We start from the raw sequence: 21,050 nt of genomic DNA, 5'->3' as shown, positions 1-21,050 counted from the left end.
CCCGTTGCCTCTTCTGTGGCATGTGATAGAATGTGGGCTGCCTCTTCTTACCCGATTGGTGTTGCAGACTCCAGCAGATGAGTTTTCTTTGGCCTTTTTATCCTCTTAGTGCCCAGCAGGGCTTCATGCAACTACCACTAACCATCTCCTGCCATCCTCCTCCCCGGGGGAATGCTGAGATTTGTTCATCTTGGTAACTGAGACTTTACACCCACTGACCTAACAGGAGGGCCTCATTTTAACGTTCTTTTAATTCAACTAAATGTTCACCTGTTGGAGATGGTGTTTGTTTCTATGCTTCTTTGTGTTCCTCGAGTTGTGCAGTGGGAAATGCCGACGGCTGGTCAAGGACGGGGAGCACGTCCAAACGTCGGCCCTGTAATGTTGATGATGCCTCCATGCACGGAGGGCATGTTGGAATGTTTCTTCTCTGTCCGGGCCTTGGAGTAAACATGGTGACAGCCGAGGGTGTCCCATGAGACCCGGTGCCCCTTCAGCGTGGCCAGCAGACCTTTTCAAGTGCTCATGAGAGTGTGGGGGTGTGTGCCGTGTGTGCGTGCAGAACTTCTCCTGAATCCTGGAAATGGCAAGCGTGATACACAAAGTGTTTGACCATCTGGTTGAGCTCCCTCGCTTTCCGACAGGAGACCGGGATAGGCCCAGATATGCGTGTGTTTAGTCAAAGCCTGTCTGGGGAGAGGTTTGTTTTGTTTCACACCAAGAGTATGTAGCTGTCCCGCTGTTGTACTCCGTGTGGAACGCGGGTGTAGAGCGTGTGTGAGGAGCGGCCGCCTCCCTAGGAAACGGGTCCCGTCTGTGTGGACATTGCGGCCGTCCAGCACCCATGCCGTTTCCCGGGGGGCCAGATGCTGACGGCACCTGTCGCGCCTCCTTCCTCCACCTCTTCTCAGAGCAGCACTGAGCCCAGGCCAGGGGTCTCTCAGATCTCTACGGTTGAGAGAAGAAGCAAGCTGCACTCCTTCTGGGACTCTGCATTTCTATGCTACCCAGTCGAGGCATTTAGAAGTATTTTTATTTGGTCATTTAATGGCAGGGCGTTATATGGTGTTTGGATGGGGTGTGGGAGCGCAACTAAACTATTTGATATTTTAGGGCCAGAGTTTATATAAATGCGAGCACTTACTATGTCAGCAGATAATAATGAAGGGTTTTTTAAATTGTGGTAAGATATTCATAACGTAAGCGTTGCCATTTTAACCACTGCCAGGTGTCCAGGTGGGCGGCAGTCAGTGTATTGTGCAGCCCCCCCGCCCCCCCCCACCCCCCGTCTCCAGAATGTTTCCATCTTCCCCAACTGGAACTCCGTTCCCATGAGCACTAGCCCCCACCCCGCCCACACCCCCTCTGCTTCCCACTCTGTCTCCAGAACTGTGAACATGCGGTCCCCCCCCCCACCCCTCCCTCTGCTGCCTGCACTGAGGCCTCCTAAAGTACTTCCACGGCAACTGCGATCTGTCGGACAGATGAGATCGTGAGGCTCTTCGAGATTTTATGACAAAATTAAGTGTTTTTCCAGTTGCAGAGTTGAGACAAAAGCCCAAGATTTTAAACAAGAAAACTGTTTGTTTCCTGGTGAAATCAGATGTGATCCTTGGAGCGAACATGAATCATGTGTTCTTTTTTTTCCCTCTTGTCTTTCTGAGGAGTTCGGTCTCATGTGTAATTCCTGTGGCATCTTTTAAAAATTTAATCTGTGGCTGCTCCCCAGATACGTATCCTGTCTACACTCCCATTGGACCGTTGGCCTTCCCTGCGGTGCCTTCCTGCTGGTGGAGGCAGGGCAGTGACCTGGCCCCCACTAGGCTTCCACTCTCTGCATGCATGAATGAAGCCAGAGGGAGCTTCACAGCGGCTCAGATGCCTGCTGTTTACTCCTGTGCTATGTGGAACGCAAGTTCAGTAGTGAGCAGAATGGAGCAGGGTGTAATTTGGCCAAAAATTTTTATTTTGCCAGGAAAAGTACTCAGAATCCATGCTGTTAGGATTGAGCCCTTTTTGCAGCTGAGACTATAACATTCTGTTCCCCACTCCTCAGGCTTGCTCAGTGGTGTGGACATCATCCTAAAATGCCCCGCCGTGTAGGAGATTTGGATTCCCATGTGGGTGCCCTGCCATGCTTCTAAAGTACTTGTATCTGAACTCTGATTTTCTGAGTTCGGATTATGTTATTCTTACTAGAGTTTAGTCACTGTAAACAGAACCACAGTCCGGATGCCCACCAGATAGATAGATAGATAGATAGATAGATAGAATTCAAGTCAGAAAGTGATTTGATTCTGGGCTGATATTTTCCTCTGCTGGCATCAGGGCTCTTAGTTTATTGGTGATTCTGGTGCAGAGGCTGAGTGATGGGTTGGGGAGAAGGGGAGGGTGGAGGAACAGACGCCCGTGGTGACAGAGAGGGAGCCCTGAAAAGCACAGGGCATGAGGAATGACCGCTTTCCTGAAGAGAAGGAGGGAATGATGGTGGGTGACCTGCAAGCGCTTGGGTTGGACCCAGTGGGCTCAGTGGGCTGGTTGGCTCCTTCCTGTGGCAGGTGCAGCAACAGGGGCAGCAGCAGGGACAGTGGGCTCAGCAGCAGGTGCAACAGACACAGCAGCAGGTGCAACAGACACAGCAGCAGGTGCAGCAGCAGGGACAACAGATGCAGCAAATGCCATAGCAGATGCAGCAGACACTGTAGCAGACACAACAGCAGGGACAGCAGCAAATGCAGCAGGTGCAGCAGCAGGGGCAGCAGGGGCAGCAGACGCAGCAGACGCTGTAGCAGACACAACAGCAGGGACAGCAGGTGCAGCAGATACAGCAGCAGGGGCAGCAGACGCTGTAGCAGACACAACAGCAGGGGCAGCAGACGCTGTAACAGACACAGCAGTAGGTGCGGCAGGGGCAGCAGATACAGCAGCAGGTGCAGCGGGATATAGTTGTGACACAGAAATGCAGTGTGTGCTGTTCCCCGGCCTCCAGCTCAGTGCCTGGGCCACTCTGGCAGACTTCCAGCTCCTCCACCAGTCAGCTCTGCACACATGTGACCCTGTTGGGCCCTCTCACCTCCTGGGCCTCATTTTCCTCCTTTGTAAAATCAGTCAAAATGCCAACGTCTTAGTGTTAATTTCTGAACAGGAGAAAACTCTCTGTGAAGTATCCCAGAGCGGTGTCTGCCACACGCAGGCCAACAGTAAACGTTAGGTATCGTTGTTGTAGTGCTGAAATAGTCATAGTAACAATGATAATTATGTTTCTACCATATAATTACATAAACATAACATTTATTATTATCAACAGGAAAATAAGTTTCTGTCAGGCTTCTTAAATTGGCAAAGGCAAAACTAATGGGCTTTTCTTTCCAAAAAGATGGGAATTCAGTTATAGCCAAGCCAGCCTGTAGGTTGTATTCCTACCCAGTCGTAGATGCAGGCTTCTCTAGTGAGACACGGACCCCTGGGAGGAGAAGCTTCCCTTAGGGCGGGTTAGAGTCCCTAAACTAGAGTCACTTCCACTGGCTGGCTAGTCTGCGGGAGAAGTGTTTCGGTGCACTTGACCTTGTCTGGTGACTGACGCTGTGCCATTCCCATCCTTTATGTCCAGAGCACAGCCGAGCCCCCAGCAGTCCTTCCTCGGACATTTCTTCTCAAGTCTCCTCAGAGGCTGTGGTGGTTGGAGTGTTTTGTGGGAGCCAGTGCAGGACACGGGTGACAGGAGCAGGACAGCGGTCAGGCTCCATGCGCAGACTCGGTCTCTTCTGGTGTTGAGGGGGAGTCGCACAATCCGGCGGGAGTGGTGTCACGCTGATGTGCGGTGTCATCGGTAGAAGGAACACCCCAGTGCATGCCCTGGCCAGAGGCGATCACGTCATTACCATTTAACGAGACCCCAACATCAGCTCTCGCTGAGGTCTTGAGACGGGTCGAGTTGGCCTTGTAGCCTGCTGACCTGCAACTTGATACGAACAGCGGCATGAGACTCTCAGAGCTGGGATGGACATCAGCGGAGGCCTCAGTCACCAGTGAGGACATCGGGGCCCAGAGTTACAGGGAGGTCGTTCGGCCCCAGGACGGCGCTGGCCCCACATGTAGCGCATGCAGGGACTCGGGCTTCGCCTCTTCATGCTACATTCTTGCTTTCTGCCCGTCCTCTCCTTTCTCTGGTTTTCCATGATCCCTTTGGGAAATCTGTCTTCCGTGTTTTGTAGTTTTAAAAATTCCTGTTAATGGTGATTTCAGTGAATTCTTACCTATTGGAAAGGCTCTGAAAGAAGTTTCTCCTCTGAAAGAAATGGTACTAACAGTTCGGGGACCTTTTTTTAGCCTGCCCCCCCACTTGCATTTAGGAAGCCATGATGCCTCTGCTTGAATGTCTGAAACCCAGAATTTCAAGGGTAAGTGATATTTGCAAGTGGAGTGTGGGTCCCTCTTGGAGAGAGGAGGTGTTCCTCTGTAAGAATTCTTCTTTTTTGAGGGGTGCCTGAGTGGCTGAGTTGGTTAAGCAGCTGCCTTCGGCTCAGGTCATGATCCTGGAGTCCTGGGATCGAGCCCCACATGGGGCTCTTGCTCAGCAGGGAGCCTGCTTCTCCCTCTCCCTCTGCCTGCTGCTCCCCCTGCTTGTGCTCTCTCTCTGTCAAATAAATAAAATCTTAAAAAAAAAAAAAAAAGAATTCTTTTTTGAGGGATGCCTGGGTAGCTCAGTCAATTAAGCATCTGCTTTTGGCTCAGGTCATGATCCTAAAGTCCTGGGATCCAGCCCCACATCAGGCTCCTTGCTCAGCGGGGAGCCTGCTTCTCCCTCTGCAGTTCCCCTTGTTTGTGTGCACACAGACACACACACACACACTCTCTCTCTCTGGCAAATAAATAAAAATAAAATCTTAAAAACAATTCATTTTTGAAGGGTATTACTTCAAAGCAAAAATAGTTTAACTTTTTTCTGATTTTAAAAATGATTAATTTTTAAATTTTAAAAATGACAGTATTTGCAGGAGAGCCAAGCCATAAAGATATGCAACCACTTGTTAACATTTTGGTGGATGCCCTCCTGTTTTTGAGCCTAAACACGCACAGTTATATCAACGGCTCCGAGTGTGCCTGTTTTCTCTCACTTAACCGTGTCTGGTGGAGGGTTTCCACACAAATGACTACCATGCGTAAGCACTGTCCTTTCCAATGTCTGCACGTGGAGGTGTCCTTCTCTTGGTGAAGATTTAGATCATTTTTAGATTTTGCTAAACAATCTGTTATTGAACATCTTTGTACATGTTTGCTCACCTGACCAGTTGACCTCTCGGCGTGTGTTTCCAGAAGTAGACTTACTGGATCTAAGGGCATACCCGTTGAAAAGCTGTCCCAAACACACGGCCGCCAGCAGGGTCCGAGAGCTGAGAGGGCGCGTCAGCTAGGGAGCAGACGTCTTGCCCTGTGCACCTTTGCATTTCTCGTAGCCCTAGCAAGGGAGGCGGTGCTATTCGCAAACATTTGTCTGATTCAGCTATTCGTAATGCTTTCCCAGGGCATGAATAATTTGACTGTTTCAACACACCAAGAGGAAGTTGACACACTCTCTGTTTCATGAATAAAGACACTCAGTGAATCGAGCAGCTCTTTTCCAAAAGCAACAAGCAGAGATTTTAACCCGGGCACAGGCTCCTATTCAGACCTTGCCTGGGGCTGAGCGCCGCGTATCGGGTTCCGTTGTAAGCACTGCCTCTTCGGGAGGGTATGAAGGAGCTGGGTCCCATCCAGCGCACGACCACAGAATGACGACAGTTGGGAAGGCAGCCTTGTGGAAGGCGTGCGGGGGGCCGGGGGTTATTTAGCCTGGGGCACAGGCCTGGGGGTGGAGGGGAGATAACTGGGCTCCAGCAGATGGAGGAAAATTGTGTCAATGATCCTTCATCTGGCAGGAGGAGGGAGTGGGTTGGGTGCACAGAGGGTGATTAGTCGTTCACAAAGGGCTTCTTGGATTCAGAGCTGAGTTGTTGCACATCCTAGAGAGTTTATATGGGTATAAATCCTTCTGATTTCTTCGGAACAGTGTTCTACTTGGAAACTCAACTTGGTAGATCTTCCGTTTGGGGTTGCTGTTCTGTTCCGTTCTCAGTGATGCCTTCTAACTCGGGTGTAGAATATAGGTGTGTGAGCTAATTACAAAAGGAAGGGGGCGAATATGGACATAAAGAGGGCTTTAGTCTGGCCGGTCAGCACCAGGACAGACCTGGTGTTGGGGAAGCCAGCTCTGTCCTTTCTTAGCCCCTGATTTCGAGGAGGCTGTTGTAGACCCCAAGCCTCACGCCCTGTGTCTGTGACTGTAAGGTAAGGTGATTCCTACTGCGCAGGGTTCCTGAGTGCGGTGCCTGACGCCACCTGTGGCCAGTGCAGCAGCGCTCAGTACAGCGCCAGGCAGGTCGCCGGGGTTTGGCAAATGCTGACTTTCCTCGCCCTTCCCTTCTAACCTGCGGTTGGCATGAGGGCCAGCGAGCGATAGAAGCAGCAGGCTCCTAGGTGTCCATAGGAAGAGGGAGCAGCATGCACTGTCATCAGTATTATGTGTGAGGAGAGGGGGCTTCCCATTGGACAGTCCTGCTGACTCTTCTGTGTTCTCAGTCATGGGTTCAAAACCCGAGTGCCTCAGTCCCAGAGTCTGACAGGAAACTCATGCGATTGGTTTTCGCCACAAGCAGATTCCTTCTCAACAGAAGTTTCTAAGAGAGTAATTCAGAGGGGATTTTCTTTATAAGTTTTGAAAAGTTTCCCTGGCCCGTGTTGGGAGTATGGTGAGATCGGGGGCAAGCCACATTCCTTCATCCAGCCGCTGCTCCCGTGGTGCGATGTGGTGATGAGCAGCGGGGGATCTGGACAGTTCCCGTACCCTGGGGCCCCCATGCAGGGGTGTGGCTCCAGAGGATGCAGGAGGGTCAGTTCTGGGCGGGGCCCGAGAGAGGGCTGTGAGTTAGCCCCTGCCCCCAAAGCAGACCGTGCCGGGGTGCTCGGGGCTGCTGGCACTGGAGAGCCGGTGTGGACTGAGAGGCGCGCGGCCAAGGCCGGGATGTGGGTGGACATGGGCAAGGAAGCAGGGGAGACCAGTCAGGAACAGAACTCCACACCTCTCCGTGGGTCCGTGCTCTCCTTTTCCATGGACTTTACGAAGGAGAATGGATAATGCCGGTCAGCACCTGCTAGTCCACATTATAGAATTTTCTAGTCATGGCTCTGACCTCTGTGGTCTTTCTTCCTGCTTCTTCTCAGCCACCTGACAGTGGGCCACCACCGCTACCGACGTCCTCTCTCCCGGAAGGTTACTACGAGGAAGCCGTGCCACTGAGCCCCGGGAAAGCTCCAGAATACATCACGTCGAGTGAGTGTGGGCTCTGCCTGGCCCCCGCTGGCCTCTTGATGTGTGGGACTGTGGGGAGCGTGGCCCGCTGCCTGAATGTGGAGGGGAGTCGGGGCGGTGCCAAACACCGGGGACGTGTGGAGCTCGGGCAGTGCTGACCCCGGAGGGGTAACCAGAGAAAGGGCTTCGAAAGTCCGCAGTGCCTTTGGAAACTCAGATGGTTGTCTTTCTCTGACTCACGCCAGGTGAGACCTTGTTGCTGTGGGTCGTGGGTCTCAGTGAACTGTGTCCCCTTTGGTCACAAGGCAGAGACTCGCATGGCGTGTGTTTGTGGTGCCCCTTGCCTGGGGTGTGGCCCCTGAGGCTGCTTTCCTTGTGCCGAGGGAGCGGAAGGAGCCTGGGTATAAAACTGGCCCGTCTGCCTCTTCTAGCTTTCATAGGGGCTCTAATAGAACCTTCCTGCCGAGCTAGAGTTGTCCTGGCCTGGCGCTGGTCTGCCCTCACAAGCACCCCTGCAGTTTGGTTTGGGGTCACTGGCTTCATTCCTCCCTCGATGCTCCATCAGGCAGGGAGCTGTGTCGCCGAATGCCGTGGAGGGAGAGTGTCTGAGTCCCTGTGGACCAGGGAACCTTGCTTTTCTTGTAAAAAATTAAGCAGAAAGTTGGGGTTTTGCTCATTTTAGTCACCAGGCTTTGGGAACATTAATACTCGTGGCACGTGGTGGCCCGTCATCTGTCTCCTGACAGAAACGCATACCCGGTCCCAGGGCTGTCCTCCTGTGGCCTGACGTCTCTGCCTCTGTCTTCCCTGGCAGCCGACAGGCAGAGATGCTGCAGCACGGTGTCCCTGGAGTGTCCCCAGAGGGCCTCCCTGGACGTGCTTTCTGCACGCGAGCTGGACGGGGGCCCCTGGAGGACAGAGGCCTGTTTGCTCAGCTCCCTGAGCAGTCACATTTGGAGAGGGAAAGGGGCGGTTCTGGCATGGGGGTTAGGACGTGCTGGGTTTTGAGGTCTCGAAGTCAAATGTTTTAGTTCTCTGTTAAAAGCCTTCTGTGGAAAATGCACTCAGGTGATTTCTAAGTGGCCACCATTTCAGAAGTCAGGAGGTTAATCAGAAAGCACAGGACCTGAAGTGGCCCGCTGTCATTCAGACCCTCACTGGGAAAACAAGCTTTTCCATGAGGGCATTTCCTAGCACCGGTGCTCTCTGGCTCCAGTCTTCTCCCACCGTCCTTCCCCCTCCCCACATACTTGCGGGGCTGGAAACTGAGTTCTTTCCTTTGACTTGGGGGCCAGAGGCCCTTTTCAGTCTGAGAAGCCCCACCTCAGTGATGTGTTCTGTCCTGTTCTCTGAGAAGCCATCCCGTAGTTGCCAACGGGTGGGCAGCTTTCGTGGAACCGAGTGCAGAAGGACACAGGCTCGGGGCAGCGAGTCAGCGGGGACGGCGCGCCCAGGCTCCCTCATCAGGCGTCTGTGGGTGAGCCGCGGGTGGTGAGGGCCTCGCCTCCCTCCCGAGGAACAACACGGGGACCTGACCTCCAGATGGGTTACTCGGCGACGTGACGGCAGCTCTGTCGAACCCTGTATCAGCTGTGGTTCTCGCAGAGGAAGGAAGGGTCCCTGACAGGAGGACCTGACGCAGCCGTGGAACGGCAGGGCTGGCCGTCGGAGGGAACGCGGAGACTTGGCAGAGCTCCTCTCTTCTGGCTGGGCCTAGATGGCAAGGGAGAGGCCATGCAGGGGCTGCGGGCCCAGCAGAGGGCCGGCCGGCCAGCAACGGCGGGCGTGAGCTGCAGCAGCCCCCGGCAAGCGCACCAGCCTTCGGCACGTACTGCTGGCTGCTCCCCTCCCTCCTTCCAGATCTTGTGGCCAGCCCTAACCCAGAACCATCCCAGGAAGGGAATCTGGGGAAATGGCATTCCAGCCGTGCCGAGTTGATACGGTGTAAAACCACCGCCATTTCTCCTGTGTCCATTTGGCGTCTGAGCACGCCTCTCTTAACCACATTGAATTTCCAAGTAAAGACAAGAGCAGAATCACAGTGCAGGTTAACGTGATTCCACTATCGCCTGCATCATGGAAAACTCCCTAACTGCCCCAGGGGATACAAAGTCCCTTTATCGACTTTGGGGTAACACCCATTCTCTTCCAGTGGAGTCCTCCTCTCCCCTTGGAGAGCCTGTAGCTTCAATGGCCAGCTGCTGCTGGATGGTAGGGAATGGGAGAGGGGAAGAAGAGAACTTGTTCATACATACACAGATATCAGGGTCAGGACAAAAAGACTGGTGCGTAACTAGTCCTGTCCTCACTTCTACAACCAGTCAATGGTCATACTGTGTATTTACAACTTCCTTCATGTTCCCATTGCCCTCGGCAAGCACCTTGGGCGATCACCTGGTAGGATGACTCATCTTTCCTTCCTGAAAGGTTTGGCTCCATTGGATGGTTCACTCGTGGGGCATGGGAGTACTTAGGGTCACCCCAGGGACCTCCTCCTCCTCACTGGTGTGGCCGTGACTGGTCCCCGCAGCCACTGCCGTTAACCCCCCCTTTGTCTGTTGACCCCACTTCCAGGTTGATAGAGCGATGACCATGTCCTTTGGAGGGAATGTTGCCCCCTTAGAAACTAAGACCTGGGGGCTTGAGGCAGAAATTTTGTCAGTGGGTCCCTAGGGTAACAGTGAGAGGAGCCACTACCATTTTCAGCCCTGAGTTCCCAGACCTGTGAGCCCCGGATCTGGAGGAAAGAGCCCCACTGGGGTAGAGCAGATGCTGCTAGAAAGTGTTCTGGAAGATAGCATCTCCAGTCCCCTAGGGGTGGCCAGTCAAGCAGATCCTGGAACTGAATATTCGAAAGGCATTCCACTGGTCTGTTGGGTCAGGTGCTTCAGGTGATGGGGACACGGCAAGACCTGTGAGTCGCATGCACAGACCCATAGCGTGGGCTTCATTTGCGGTGACATGAGTTCTCTGATCAGGAGCAATGCTGTGGGATCCCATGCTGGGGAATAGGGCATTCTACAAGACTGGGGGTGCTTTCGAGGGAGCAATGTGGCAGGGAAGGCAAATTTTCTTCAGTGATCTTTCCAGTGAGAACGCCCTGCTGCCCCTTCCACAATGGAGGTCATCCAGTTACTAGGTGGCTGGCTGACACCCCAGGGGTCAGTGTCATGTGCAGGCAGGCCACTCAGAAGGGCCAGGAGTCAGACAACCCTGCCGAGTGGAGGTCCACCTCTGCCCCACAGCCACTTGACGGAGTCCATCTGGACGGGAAATCTGGGGAAAGAGGCTGCCGGACATCTGTGTAGTGGGCCGTGTTAGTACCCGACTGTGAAAATCTTCTGCTGAGGCTTTGCTAAGTGCTCACCTGGTGTGTAAATCTTCACTTTCTCAGCCCGTCTGGGAGGTCCGTTCACAGTCCCTTCTGCAGTCCCTGCTTGCTGCCAGTCCCCCCAGTCTTGACCATCCAACCACAGCATTCGGCCACGCCGAGGAGGGCGTGCTGGGAGAAGGAGCCCGTGCAGCAGGCACAGGGCACGCACACTGCAGCTACAGGCTCACTCCTGTCACTCACAGCGTCTGGGCCCGGTGATGCAGACTGGTCGGGTGCTGTGCGGTGGGACGGGTGACTGAGAGCCCACTGTGGGCGGCTGAGGCGCCCACGACCAAGCATTTAGACGGGGCTGGGTGTCAGAGAGCCAAAATCAGTTTCCAAAGGGAAAATCACTGTTTCCAGAGGTTGATGTAGCCGTGCTCTGAAATCCTGAGGGCGTGGGCTGAGCTTCACCCGAGGAGCCTGCCGCCATCCGGCTTCTGTTACGGTTGAGAACAGGGTGTGATCAGAGACGCAGAGCCACTGTGGCGTGGAACAGATTTGTTCTAGGGGCTGGACCTCACACAATCATGGCAGCCACCGGAGGCCACGGGAGCGGCTGCTGGTGCATCTGGGCGGCCCAGTCGTCCCGAAGAGCAGCCGGGCTTGAGGTGTGGAGCTCAGGACACACTGAAGTCCGCACGGACAAACTGCACCCCGTTTGTCCGTGACCCCCTTACACACACACACACAGAGCGACACAGAAGAGGCTGGCATGCTCAGCTGTGCTGCAGGTGCCTGGAGAGATCTGCACCGCCCAAGGAGGGGGCCCAGCAGCAGGGCGGGCGACATACCACCACACATGCCTGGGCCCCAGCAGCACCTGGCGCCCTGCAGCGACATTCGGGGTGTGGGGCTGCAGCTGTGCAGTCTCTCCCAGTGGCGCTCCCTGGTGCTGACCCCACCGGCCATACCGACCAGGGAATTCTGGGGAGCTGGCTCCAGTCAGGCTGGGTCAGCGGCACCATCACTACAGGTCTTGTTGGGTTTGGGGTTCAGACCTATTTTCAGTTTTCTGGTTGCCCTCTCTCCTCCTCATCCTCTCCCTCCTCCAGGGCAAGTGGTTGAAATGCCAGTTGTGATTTCGTGGGGGATGGGTATGTGTCTAAAATACACATTTTAACGTTTTATAGTTGGAAGTCACCATTTTTTGGAATGTTCTTCAGTTCCGTCAGAACTGCCTGTGAAAAAGTGTCTGGTGTGAAGAACGTTTCCTAACCAGCAACATCCCGTAAACACACAGATCCACACAGATCTCTTGCTGGCTCTTTGATCTGCCTCCGTATTCTATAAGAAGTGTAGACATCTACACGGGATTCTAGGACGTGCCGGGGGCTCTGTCAGCCGTGCCCCTCCTCCTCGGGGGAGACGTGCCAGGACCCCCAGAGGGTGCCAGTTGTGCACAGTCCCCAACCCCGTATGTGCCGTGTTTCTCCCTATTCACACGCTGTGTGATAACGTGTAATTTGTGAATTAGGTGCAGTAGGAGGGGGACCGCAGTAGAACAAGTATAACAATACACTACCATAAAAGTGGCCGCGTTCAGGGACGCAGTGGCAGTCGCACCGTGTCAGAACGTCTTACTGTCCCATGCTCACCCTTCTTCCTGCCGTGACATGAGGTGGTAAAGTGCCTGCGTGAGGAGACGCAGGAGCTGAGTGGCGTGGGCATGTGACGCAGCATGAGGCCACTGCTGACCTCCTGATGTTACGTTAGGAGGGTCACCTGACTCTGGACACCCGTTGACCGCGAGTAACTGAAACAGCAGAAATAGACTGTAGGTCAGGCGGGACCACCGTACAGATGCACGCTCGTCTCTGGGTGGCTGAGAGGACCCGCGAGAGTGCAGAGTGAAAGGCCTTTGTGAAGGTGAGGCAGGCCTGGTCTTTTCACGGCTTTATCTGTGGCACCTGGCATCGAAGTACAGCTGGCCCGTGAACACCACAGGGTCAGGGGCACTGACACCCTGCACAGTCGAAAATCCGTGTGTCACTTGGACTGTGCAAAATCCTAGCTACTATCGCCTCCTGTCGACTGGAGGCTTGCTGATGACACAGTCTGTTGACATGTACTTTCTATGTCCCGTGCATCCCACACTGTATTCTTCCAGTGAAAAAGCCAGAGAAACGAAAACGTTATTAAGGCAGTTAAATACTGTCCTGTATTTACTGAAAAAAATCTGCTTCTAAGTGGACCCCGGCAGTTCAGACCTGTGTTCAAGGCCAGCTGCGTAAGCGTGAGAAAGATTGCGTGGAACATGGTAAGCCCTCAGTACATACATGCTGAATGAATGAGATCAAGGGTATTTATCCCATTTACAGCTATTCATTAATGCTTTTGCTCATCTGTTCATTCAATGATCACTGGATTCGATGTTCTAGAAAACGAGCTGAGCCCCGAGGGACTCGTGGTCCTTCAAACCATTGTGAGTATACCCTTCCTAAATGAAAATCTGAGTTTGCACATCGCCCACCTGAGACCTTAGATTGCGCTGGGTCGCCGAGCGGCATGAGCTCTCGGAGTCTGGCCACCCGCCACTCCCACCGTGTGAACTACATTCTAGCCATACTAAACTTTTTAAAACACTTTTATTCTGAAACATAAAGTATTTACCAAAAAGTACTCAAAATATGAATATAGACTTACTGACTTATGATGTGGAATATCTGTGCAAGCACCACCAGGTCAGGAATAGAACACGTCGGCCCTGGAACCCCCCCGAGGGCCCCTTCCTCGTCACGGCCCCCTCCCCACAAATGGAACCACTAGCTTGGCATCGTGGCAAGCACCTCAATGCTACTGGAAAATGAAAAGATCCCCTCTGTTCTTTAAATGATATTTTTCAATGCTTTTGCTTATTGTGTTCCTTCTAGACTTTTCGGTCTGGTTGGCAATGCCTCATGAACGATCTAGATCGAGTGTTATCCGTAGTGTTCCCTGTCCCACGTGTGCTGTCCCCGCAGCCCATCTCCCACAGCCTATACCGCCCTCCCGGATAGGTCTCGGTTCCTCCAGCACAGGCCGCGAGAGCTTCCCCAGTGGCGGAGAGGTTCCCTGCCTGTGCTCTCGGCGTCACATCCACTTAGCCACCAGTGAGCACTGAGTGCTGGAGATGTGGTTCCTGCCATCAGGGAACTAAACAGACCATTTTATCTGACTTGAATTAGAACTGAATTTAAGTAGCCACCTGTGGCTAGCACGTGAAACTGGGTGGTGGTGGGGTGTGCGCGTGCGGGCGGGGAGATGTGGGCTCAGGAGGAAGGCCCAACTGCGGGTGGTCGGCTGTGTGTCATGCACACGCAGGAACGATGGTCCTCATGCACTGTCCACAGCAGTCCGGGCCTAGAGTTGCCCCCCCACCCCCTGCATGGTCCCCTGGGCACATCCTGGGCAGCACTCTGCAGGGACCTTGGGGCTGCCAGCCTGCTCCCCCAGGGCTCCACCTGCTCGCAGTCCTGTCCGCTTAGGCTCTTGCTGGAAACCTGTCCCTGACTCCTTTATCATGTTTGAAAACTCAACCTGAGCCCCCAGGCCTCTGTCCCTCCCTTAGTAATGAGTCTTCGTGAGGGCTTTGAAATGTTGGCGTGACACCGAGTACAGACCGTACTCTAGTTCCCGGGAAGGGAGAAAGGTGAGTTCTGCTCTGCGTGAGGTCTGCTGTTGTGGCGTCTCTACTCGGTTGTGTAGCCGGTGGCTTCAGCCACAGTTTCCCCGCATCAGTCACGCAGCACGGAGGCGTTCCTCGCTCAGCCGTGTTGAGAAGTGGGTGTCCTGCCAATGCGTCTGGGGTTGAGGATGCAGAGAGGATTCAGACACTGTCTCCAGGAGCGTATCATCCAGCAGGGCAGAAGTGAGTATGACGGGCAGCCGCTGGTGCTGATGACGCCTCCTGGCTGTGCCGGCCACCGGCCCGAGCACTTCGCAGGTAGAGCTGAGGTTCACCAAGCAGCCCGCCCTGCTGCAGGTCTTTGCTCTTGCCCTGCGCCGGGTACATTGTTATGGGCTGGGATGGCCCCACCCTACAGGGTGGTCCCCCTTCCCTGAGGGGGCTCATGGTCGGATGTGGGAGGCAGACAGGCACACAGCCATGACAGCACAGGGGGGCAGGCTGTGTTGGGTGGTGTGGAAGCAGAGATGAGTGGCATTTCATCCCATGCCTCAGCTCAGGCCGCCGTAGCAAGACACCACAGATTGGTGACAAAACACCTGACCCTTCCTTACCGTTCTGGAGGTTGGACGTCCACGGGCTGTGGCCTCTTCCTGGCCCATAGACAGCCCCCTTCTCCATGTGTCCTTGCGTGGTGGACAAGAGCAACATCCCTCTCTCCCTCTTCCCATAAAGACACTGGTCCTATTGAATTAGGACCCCACTCATATAACCCCACTTAACCATCGTTACCTCCTAGAAGTCCCGTCTCCAAATATAGTCTTACTCAGGTGAATTAGGGGGACACAAGTCCACCACCACCAGCTGTGGTGATTTGAGGAGGGCATCCTGGAGGCAGTGTCCATAGTTGAACCCTGAAAGGCAAGAGCACTTATTCAGCTAAAGGCAGGAGGTTGAGTGGCTGAGCCAGAAGCCTATGTGAGAGGATGGCGTGAGCAGAGCCCCAGCAGAGAGAGAGAATGTGCCGCATTCGGAAACTGGACATAATCTGATGGGAAGTGTTCCTACCCCGCAGAGTAAGAAGGAGAGGCGTGTGTGTACATCTCTCTGGAAGCCCCGAGGGGAGGGAGGCCTTGGGCTGGAATGTTAGCGAGGGCGTCTAGCGGTGATGTGCGCAGGCAGGACCTCGCAGACTGGAGGACCCTGACCTAGAGGTGTGGCGTGGAAGAGCTGCACCCTGCAGGGGGCAGCCCGTTGGCTCGGGTCCCCTCGCCTGGCAGCGGCGTGGCCAGGATCCGAGGACGCAGGGTCTGCAGGCAGCCCAGCCCTCGCTGAACAGGCCAGGACTGGTTCTCACAGAGAGAATTCTAAGACGCTTCAGTTTAAAGCTGTGCTACTTTGCACTGCCCATCGTGGCTGTTTTTCCCCAGTTTTTACTAATTACTGTGGCTGGCTCGCCGGACGCAGAGCCCTTCCTCGTTTACTGGTACAACAGACGTGCTCCTGAGCCCATGCGTAGGCTCCCGGTGAGGGGTTTGTAGGCAGGCCCTTTACCTTTCCTTCTTCCCTTACTTCTGACAGATTATGACTCGGATGCAATGAGTAGCTCTTACGAGTCGTACGATGAGGAGGAGGAGGACGGGAAGGGCAAGAAGACGCGGCACCAGTGGCCGTCCGAGGAGGCCTCCATGGACCTGGTGAAGGACGCCAAGATCTGCGCCTTCCTGCTGAGGAAGAAGCGCTTCGGGCAGTGGAGCAAGCTGCTCTGCGTCGTCAAGGACACCAAGCTGCTGGTAACGCGCGGCGGGCGGGCTGTGGCCCTGCGGCCACTGGGGTCCGCTGGTGGCCTCGCTGGACGGGACCAACACTCGGGCAGGGCTGGCAGCAGCTGGCAGGACGGGGAGGCCCTCTGGCCTCAGAGCCGCCGTACGCAGAGCTCCCTGCCATCAGGCGCCCGGGCAGTGAGTGCCGGCGGCTGCTGAGCCTTTAGTGCCCTTGGTCTCAGTCCCTGCAGCGACCCACCAGCAGGCAGCGTCCTTCCCATCCCGGGCCAGTGTCTGCCGTGGATGCTGGTGGAAATGCACAGGCTTTAACTTGCCAGAAGTCGCAAGATGGATTTTCTCATGTGTAGTGAGTCAGTGAATTCCTCAAAGCCAGGTCATTGAGTGGGGCGGGCGGGCCAGCCGCGGTCTGGGAGGACAGTGTCCAGGAAAGGAAATTCTTTTGGAAAGCTAGAGGCAGATTGTTTTTTTGTTTAACCCAAGGGGCTGAATAGGAAGATGGACTGAGTAGCCGAGGGGTGGGTGCAGGGCCACGGTGACCTTCTGCTCTGGTGTCCTTCCCACGAGGGACCCCGTAAGGAAGCCGGGGGCCTTGAGCGCGTGTGATGCGCCCTCCTCCCTCCTTCAGTCCTGCCAGCTTTAGAAACCGTGCTTGGTTATAGCGATGACGAATTTCAGAGTACATTTCTGCATGTTGTTTTTCCTTCAAGCTAACTTTGGGGTGAAAATCACAGAATTATATCATTAAAACGGAACCCAGGAGAATTTATGATTCCGTGTACCCCTCTTCAGGGGACTATTCTTTATAGTTTCATCTGTGAATTGTGGGAGTGTTCTTTTACTAGAGTCTTAGGATGTTGTATATTTTTAAATTAATGGTTTTCAGAAAATTTTTTAAACAGTGAGAATACATATTTTTTCCACATGTGTGGCCTAAATTTCTCCCAAATTTAGAATATGCCAAAAATGATGCCATGGGGGGAATTTTAAAGTGAAGAATGAGGAAAAAAAAAAAAGATGAAAAGGATTAATGTGGTCCTCATTTACAGTCTGACATAATGGCTGCAAGACGTTATGGAAATTCTGTAACAACCTGCAGTGGGCTCTCAGGTACAAGAGGAGTTCTGGACCAGGGCAGAAAGCCTGTGGGTGTGTGGCAGGGTCAGCGTGTCCCTCCCCCACCCCCACAACAGCCCTGCTCCTCCACACCCTCCCCGCCCCTCCCCTCTCATTCCTTCCATCTCCTTCCGGATTTCTGTCTTTAAAACCTAGATGAAAACACCTATACCATTCAGAGTAGTGGTAAACATTTCAGAAGAAATTAATGGAAAACCATGTGAAAACATGTCCTTGATAAAATGCAGATTCAAAGTTAATTATTTTTATTATGAAGCTTTTTTTTTTCTTTCAAAAATCCCCAATGATCTGGGGCGCCTGGGTGGCTCAGTCATTAAGCGTCTGCCTTCAGCTCAGGGCGTGATCCTGGCATTATGGGATCGAGCCCCACATCAGGCTCCTCCGCTGGAAGCCTGCTTCTTCCTCTCCCACTCCCCCTGCTTGTGTTCCCTCTCTCACTGGCTGTCTCTCTCTCTCTGTCAAATAAATAAATAAAATCTTTAAAAAAAAAAATCCCCAATGATCCAACTGCCCAGATGACCCCTGTTGACACTGCAAAAAAAGGATTAACAGTGATCACGGCAAATGCTTTCCAAGTTTGAACAGCACAGAAAACTAAACGGAAAACCAAAAGCCAGACTCTTCCCTATGTGTTCCCAGCCTGTCTTCCCGTGGGCACCACCATCCGTGGCTTTTTGGGTAGGCGTCTGGCATCTGTGCGGACCTGCGGTGTACACTGTGATGGGCCAGAACCCCCATCAGGACAGTTCACCCAGGTCATGCTCCCCCTCAGCCCCGGGTCTGCATCAGGACAACCCTGCGGGTGCCTTCCAGTTCCAAAGATGCATGGGCTCCACCCAGGCCGGCCACTGGGCTTCTTCATGTCCTCTCTCCCGCGGGCTTGGTTCTCAGGGCGTACGCTGCCCCCTCTGTTTGAGAGTCTGCTCCCCTGGGGGTCCGACGGCAAGGATGTCCAGCTTGCACTTTAACGAAGGGCTGGTGACAGACCCATTCTGAGGCATTTCCTGTTTAACTCCATCCACTCTATTGTTAGTTTCCTTTTTGCTGTTCTGTTTTTTTCTTGCACTCACTGAGAGTACAAAAAACTGCCGAACGGTGAAAGTTCATAGCAATCTGGGGTTGGTTGGTTTTGGTGTATTTTTTTTCCTTCCGTTTCAGACAGGGCAACCATCCCTTGGTTTTCTGTAAAACGTGGGTATATTCCAGACGTGTGGCACTCAGGAGCCGAGGTTTGGAACTTTAAAATAGGAGAAGACTCTGGAAGTCACTTCTGAAAACTGGTGTCTCTTCCTCCCCTCCCTCCTCCATAGACATCACCCAGTGGAGAGAGTCGGCTATGTGCTCACGCCATTTGGGGCTGGGGTTGACCTCTTTTCACGCGTCTGACTTTGGGCAAGCCTCAGTTTCCTCATCTGCAAAATGGACAACTCTGGCAATCGAGTGTAAAAGGGTGAAACACCTCGCGGGATGGTGACACTTTGTTCTTGGTAGTAGATGTTACTGTCATTAATCATTTAGTGTGACTCAATAAAATCACAATGATCACAGCAATAGTTCATTTTACAAATGAGGAAACAGGCTTAGAAAGCTGAGAGACTTCCCAGGAGCTAGATTATATTAGGAGCAGAGCCAGGACCCAGATGTCTGCACTCTCGGACTGTCCGTTTCCATTTCCATGAAGGCATGTGCTTTTGGTCTCAAGTCATAGGATTAGACCCAAGGAGAGAGGGGAAGCCTTTGGACAGGATCTGATCCTAGGTTCCACAGATCCAGATGAAGCACTAGCGATGTGAACTAAATCTCAGTGTTCGCCACGGCACTGAACTCTTTAGAGGGGACGTCTGCTGTGTAAATGGAGCGGCGTGAGTTTCGGATCCCTTACTCAACCGGAAAGCAAATCTTGGCAGCCATGTTGCCTAGGACGTGTTGCTCTGTGTACTGGAAGTCCCTCATCTGTGTCTCAGAAAGGGGATAGAGATGAGACCGGCAGATACCCAGTGACATAGGTTATAGAAGAAAGCTTCCAAATGATTGCCCACAGTAGGGCTGTGCTATTCGGCAAATCTAATGTATCATGTTCATGTGACTTAGTGAGGAAGTTCTCTGGTCCATGATGTCCATCAGAGGAGGGAGCTTCTGTTTCCCGCCGAGTTATGTCATCGATGCTCAGTAAACTTTGCCGAACTGAAGAGTAGACGTATTTTCACGTATGTGGGAGTGACGCGTCATGTGCAGCATGCCCCGCGTGGGTGATGTGTGGGCATCTGCAGACCACCCTCCAGGGTCTTAGAGAGCCCTCAGATGCCTTGCAGGCACTGGCCTTCCCATCCTGCCAGAGCTGTATCGTGTTTCTCCTGGAACCCTCTTCAAGCTAACTCTGCTTTCTCGTTCAATGCAGTGCTACAAAAGCTCCAAGGACCAGCAGCCCCAGATGGAACTGCCCCTCCAAGGCTGCAACATCACCTACACCCCGAAGGACAGCAAGAAGAAGAAGCACGAGCTGAAAATCACCCAGCAAGGCACGGACCCGCTAGTCCTTGCAGTCCAGAGCAAGGAGCAGGCCGAGCAGTGGCTGAAGGTGAGGCGGTCGCTTGGCTTCTCTCCCCCAGACCCGCGTTCAGTTCAGCTTGTCTGTTTCTCAGGCGTACGTAAAACTGGGTGAACCCGAGCCGTTTTGTCTTTGTTAGCAGAGTGTTCTGATCTCTTTGCGGCCAGTCACTCCAGCCCTGGTCTTCAGAAGGCGGTCGGCCTCACACTGCAGCTGTTCTATGACTTTCTCTTTTCCTTTGATTGCCTTTGATTTTTTTTTTCTTTTTATGTGTCTGGAGGTAGATTCTTTTCTATTTATTCTGCTTGGAGTTCCCTGGGATTCTAAATCTGTGGATTGTCATCTTTCTAGGTTTTAGAAAACAAATTTTTAGCCATTTCTCTTAAAAATAGAACTTTGGGGGCGCCTGGGTGGCACAGCGGTTGGGCGTCTGCCTTCAGCTCAGGGCGTGATCCCGGCGTTATGGGATCGAGCCCCACATCAGGCTCCTCTGCTGGGAGCCTGCTTCTTCCTCTCCCACTCCCCCTGCTTGTGTTCCCTCTCTCGCTGGCTGTCTCTATCTCTGTCAAATAAATAAGTAAAATCTTAAAAAAAAAAATAGAACTTTGTCTCATCCTCCCCTCCGACTATGTTTAAATATATGTTAGGCATTTTCACTATATTCTATTTATCTTCTCTTTATATCTTAATGTCCTTCTTTTTTCTCCTTAATCTAGTTTCTTGTTAATTTTTGGCTCACTCTTTCTCTTAAAAGCTGGATCTGCAGTTAAATTTGTCCCCATTCACTGGGTTCTGAATGTTGGTTATGGATTTCTAGTATTTCTAGTGGCTTCTTTTTCGACCTGGGAATACCAGTTTCTACAGTTAAATTCCCTGTAGAAATGTTTGTCGCTCATCTCCACAACAAGCAGCTAACAGGCTTGGTTGTTGGACAGCGGTTTGGGTGGCATGGGGACCTGGCCACCTCATCTGTTGGTGTACTTGTTCCTGTCATTTTGTCCTTCCCGCGTGCCGAGCTCGCTCATGATCATGATGCTCCTTCAAGTGGGAAGAAAAATTAATTCACTAATTTTTATATAACAACTTTATTGAAGTAACATTCACATACCGTACAGTTCAGCCTTTCAAAGTACAATTCAGTGGCTGTGAGTCTATTCACCATAACCCACTTTAAGAGCATCCTCATCTCCCCAGAGAGAAACACCATACTCACCACAGGAGCAGCCCCGCCCCTCACCCCCAGCCCCGCCCCTCAC

The 21,050-nt window shown here is 53.1% G+C and overlaps 1 protein-coding gene across 4 annotated transcripts in view; it reads left to right on the top strand.

The window, feature by feature from the left end:
* Positions 1-21,050, top strand: part of AFAP1 (actin filament associated protein 1) — a 144,526-nt gene that overhangs the window by 73,091 nt on the left and 50,385 nt on the right. For all 4 annotated transcript variants that reach the window (XM_040625225.1, XM_040625223.1, XM_040625224.1 and 1 more), the window contains 3 exons: positions 7,261-7,369; positions 15,910-16,121; positions 19,645-19,824. In XM_040625225.1, coding sequence (XP_040481159.1) covers positions 7,261-7,369; positions 15,910-16,121; positions 19,645-19,824 — 501 coding nt within the window. The remainder of the gene's footprint in view (positions 1-7,260; positions 7,370-15,909; positions 16,122-19,644; positions 19,825-21,050) is intronic.

The sequence above is a fragment of the Ursus maritimus genome, unplaced genomic scaffold (genome assembly GCF_017311325.1).
Source record: "Ursus maritimus isolate PB19 unplaced genomic scaffold, ASM1731132v1 scaffold_8, whole genome shotgun sequence".
Taxonomy (NCBI): Eukaryota; Metazoa; Chordata; class Mammalia; order Carnivora; family Ursidae; genus Ursus; species Ursus maritimus.
Note: the sequence above shows the minus strand (reverse complement) of the source record. Positions and strands in the feature narration are given on the sequence as shown.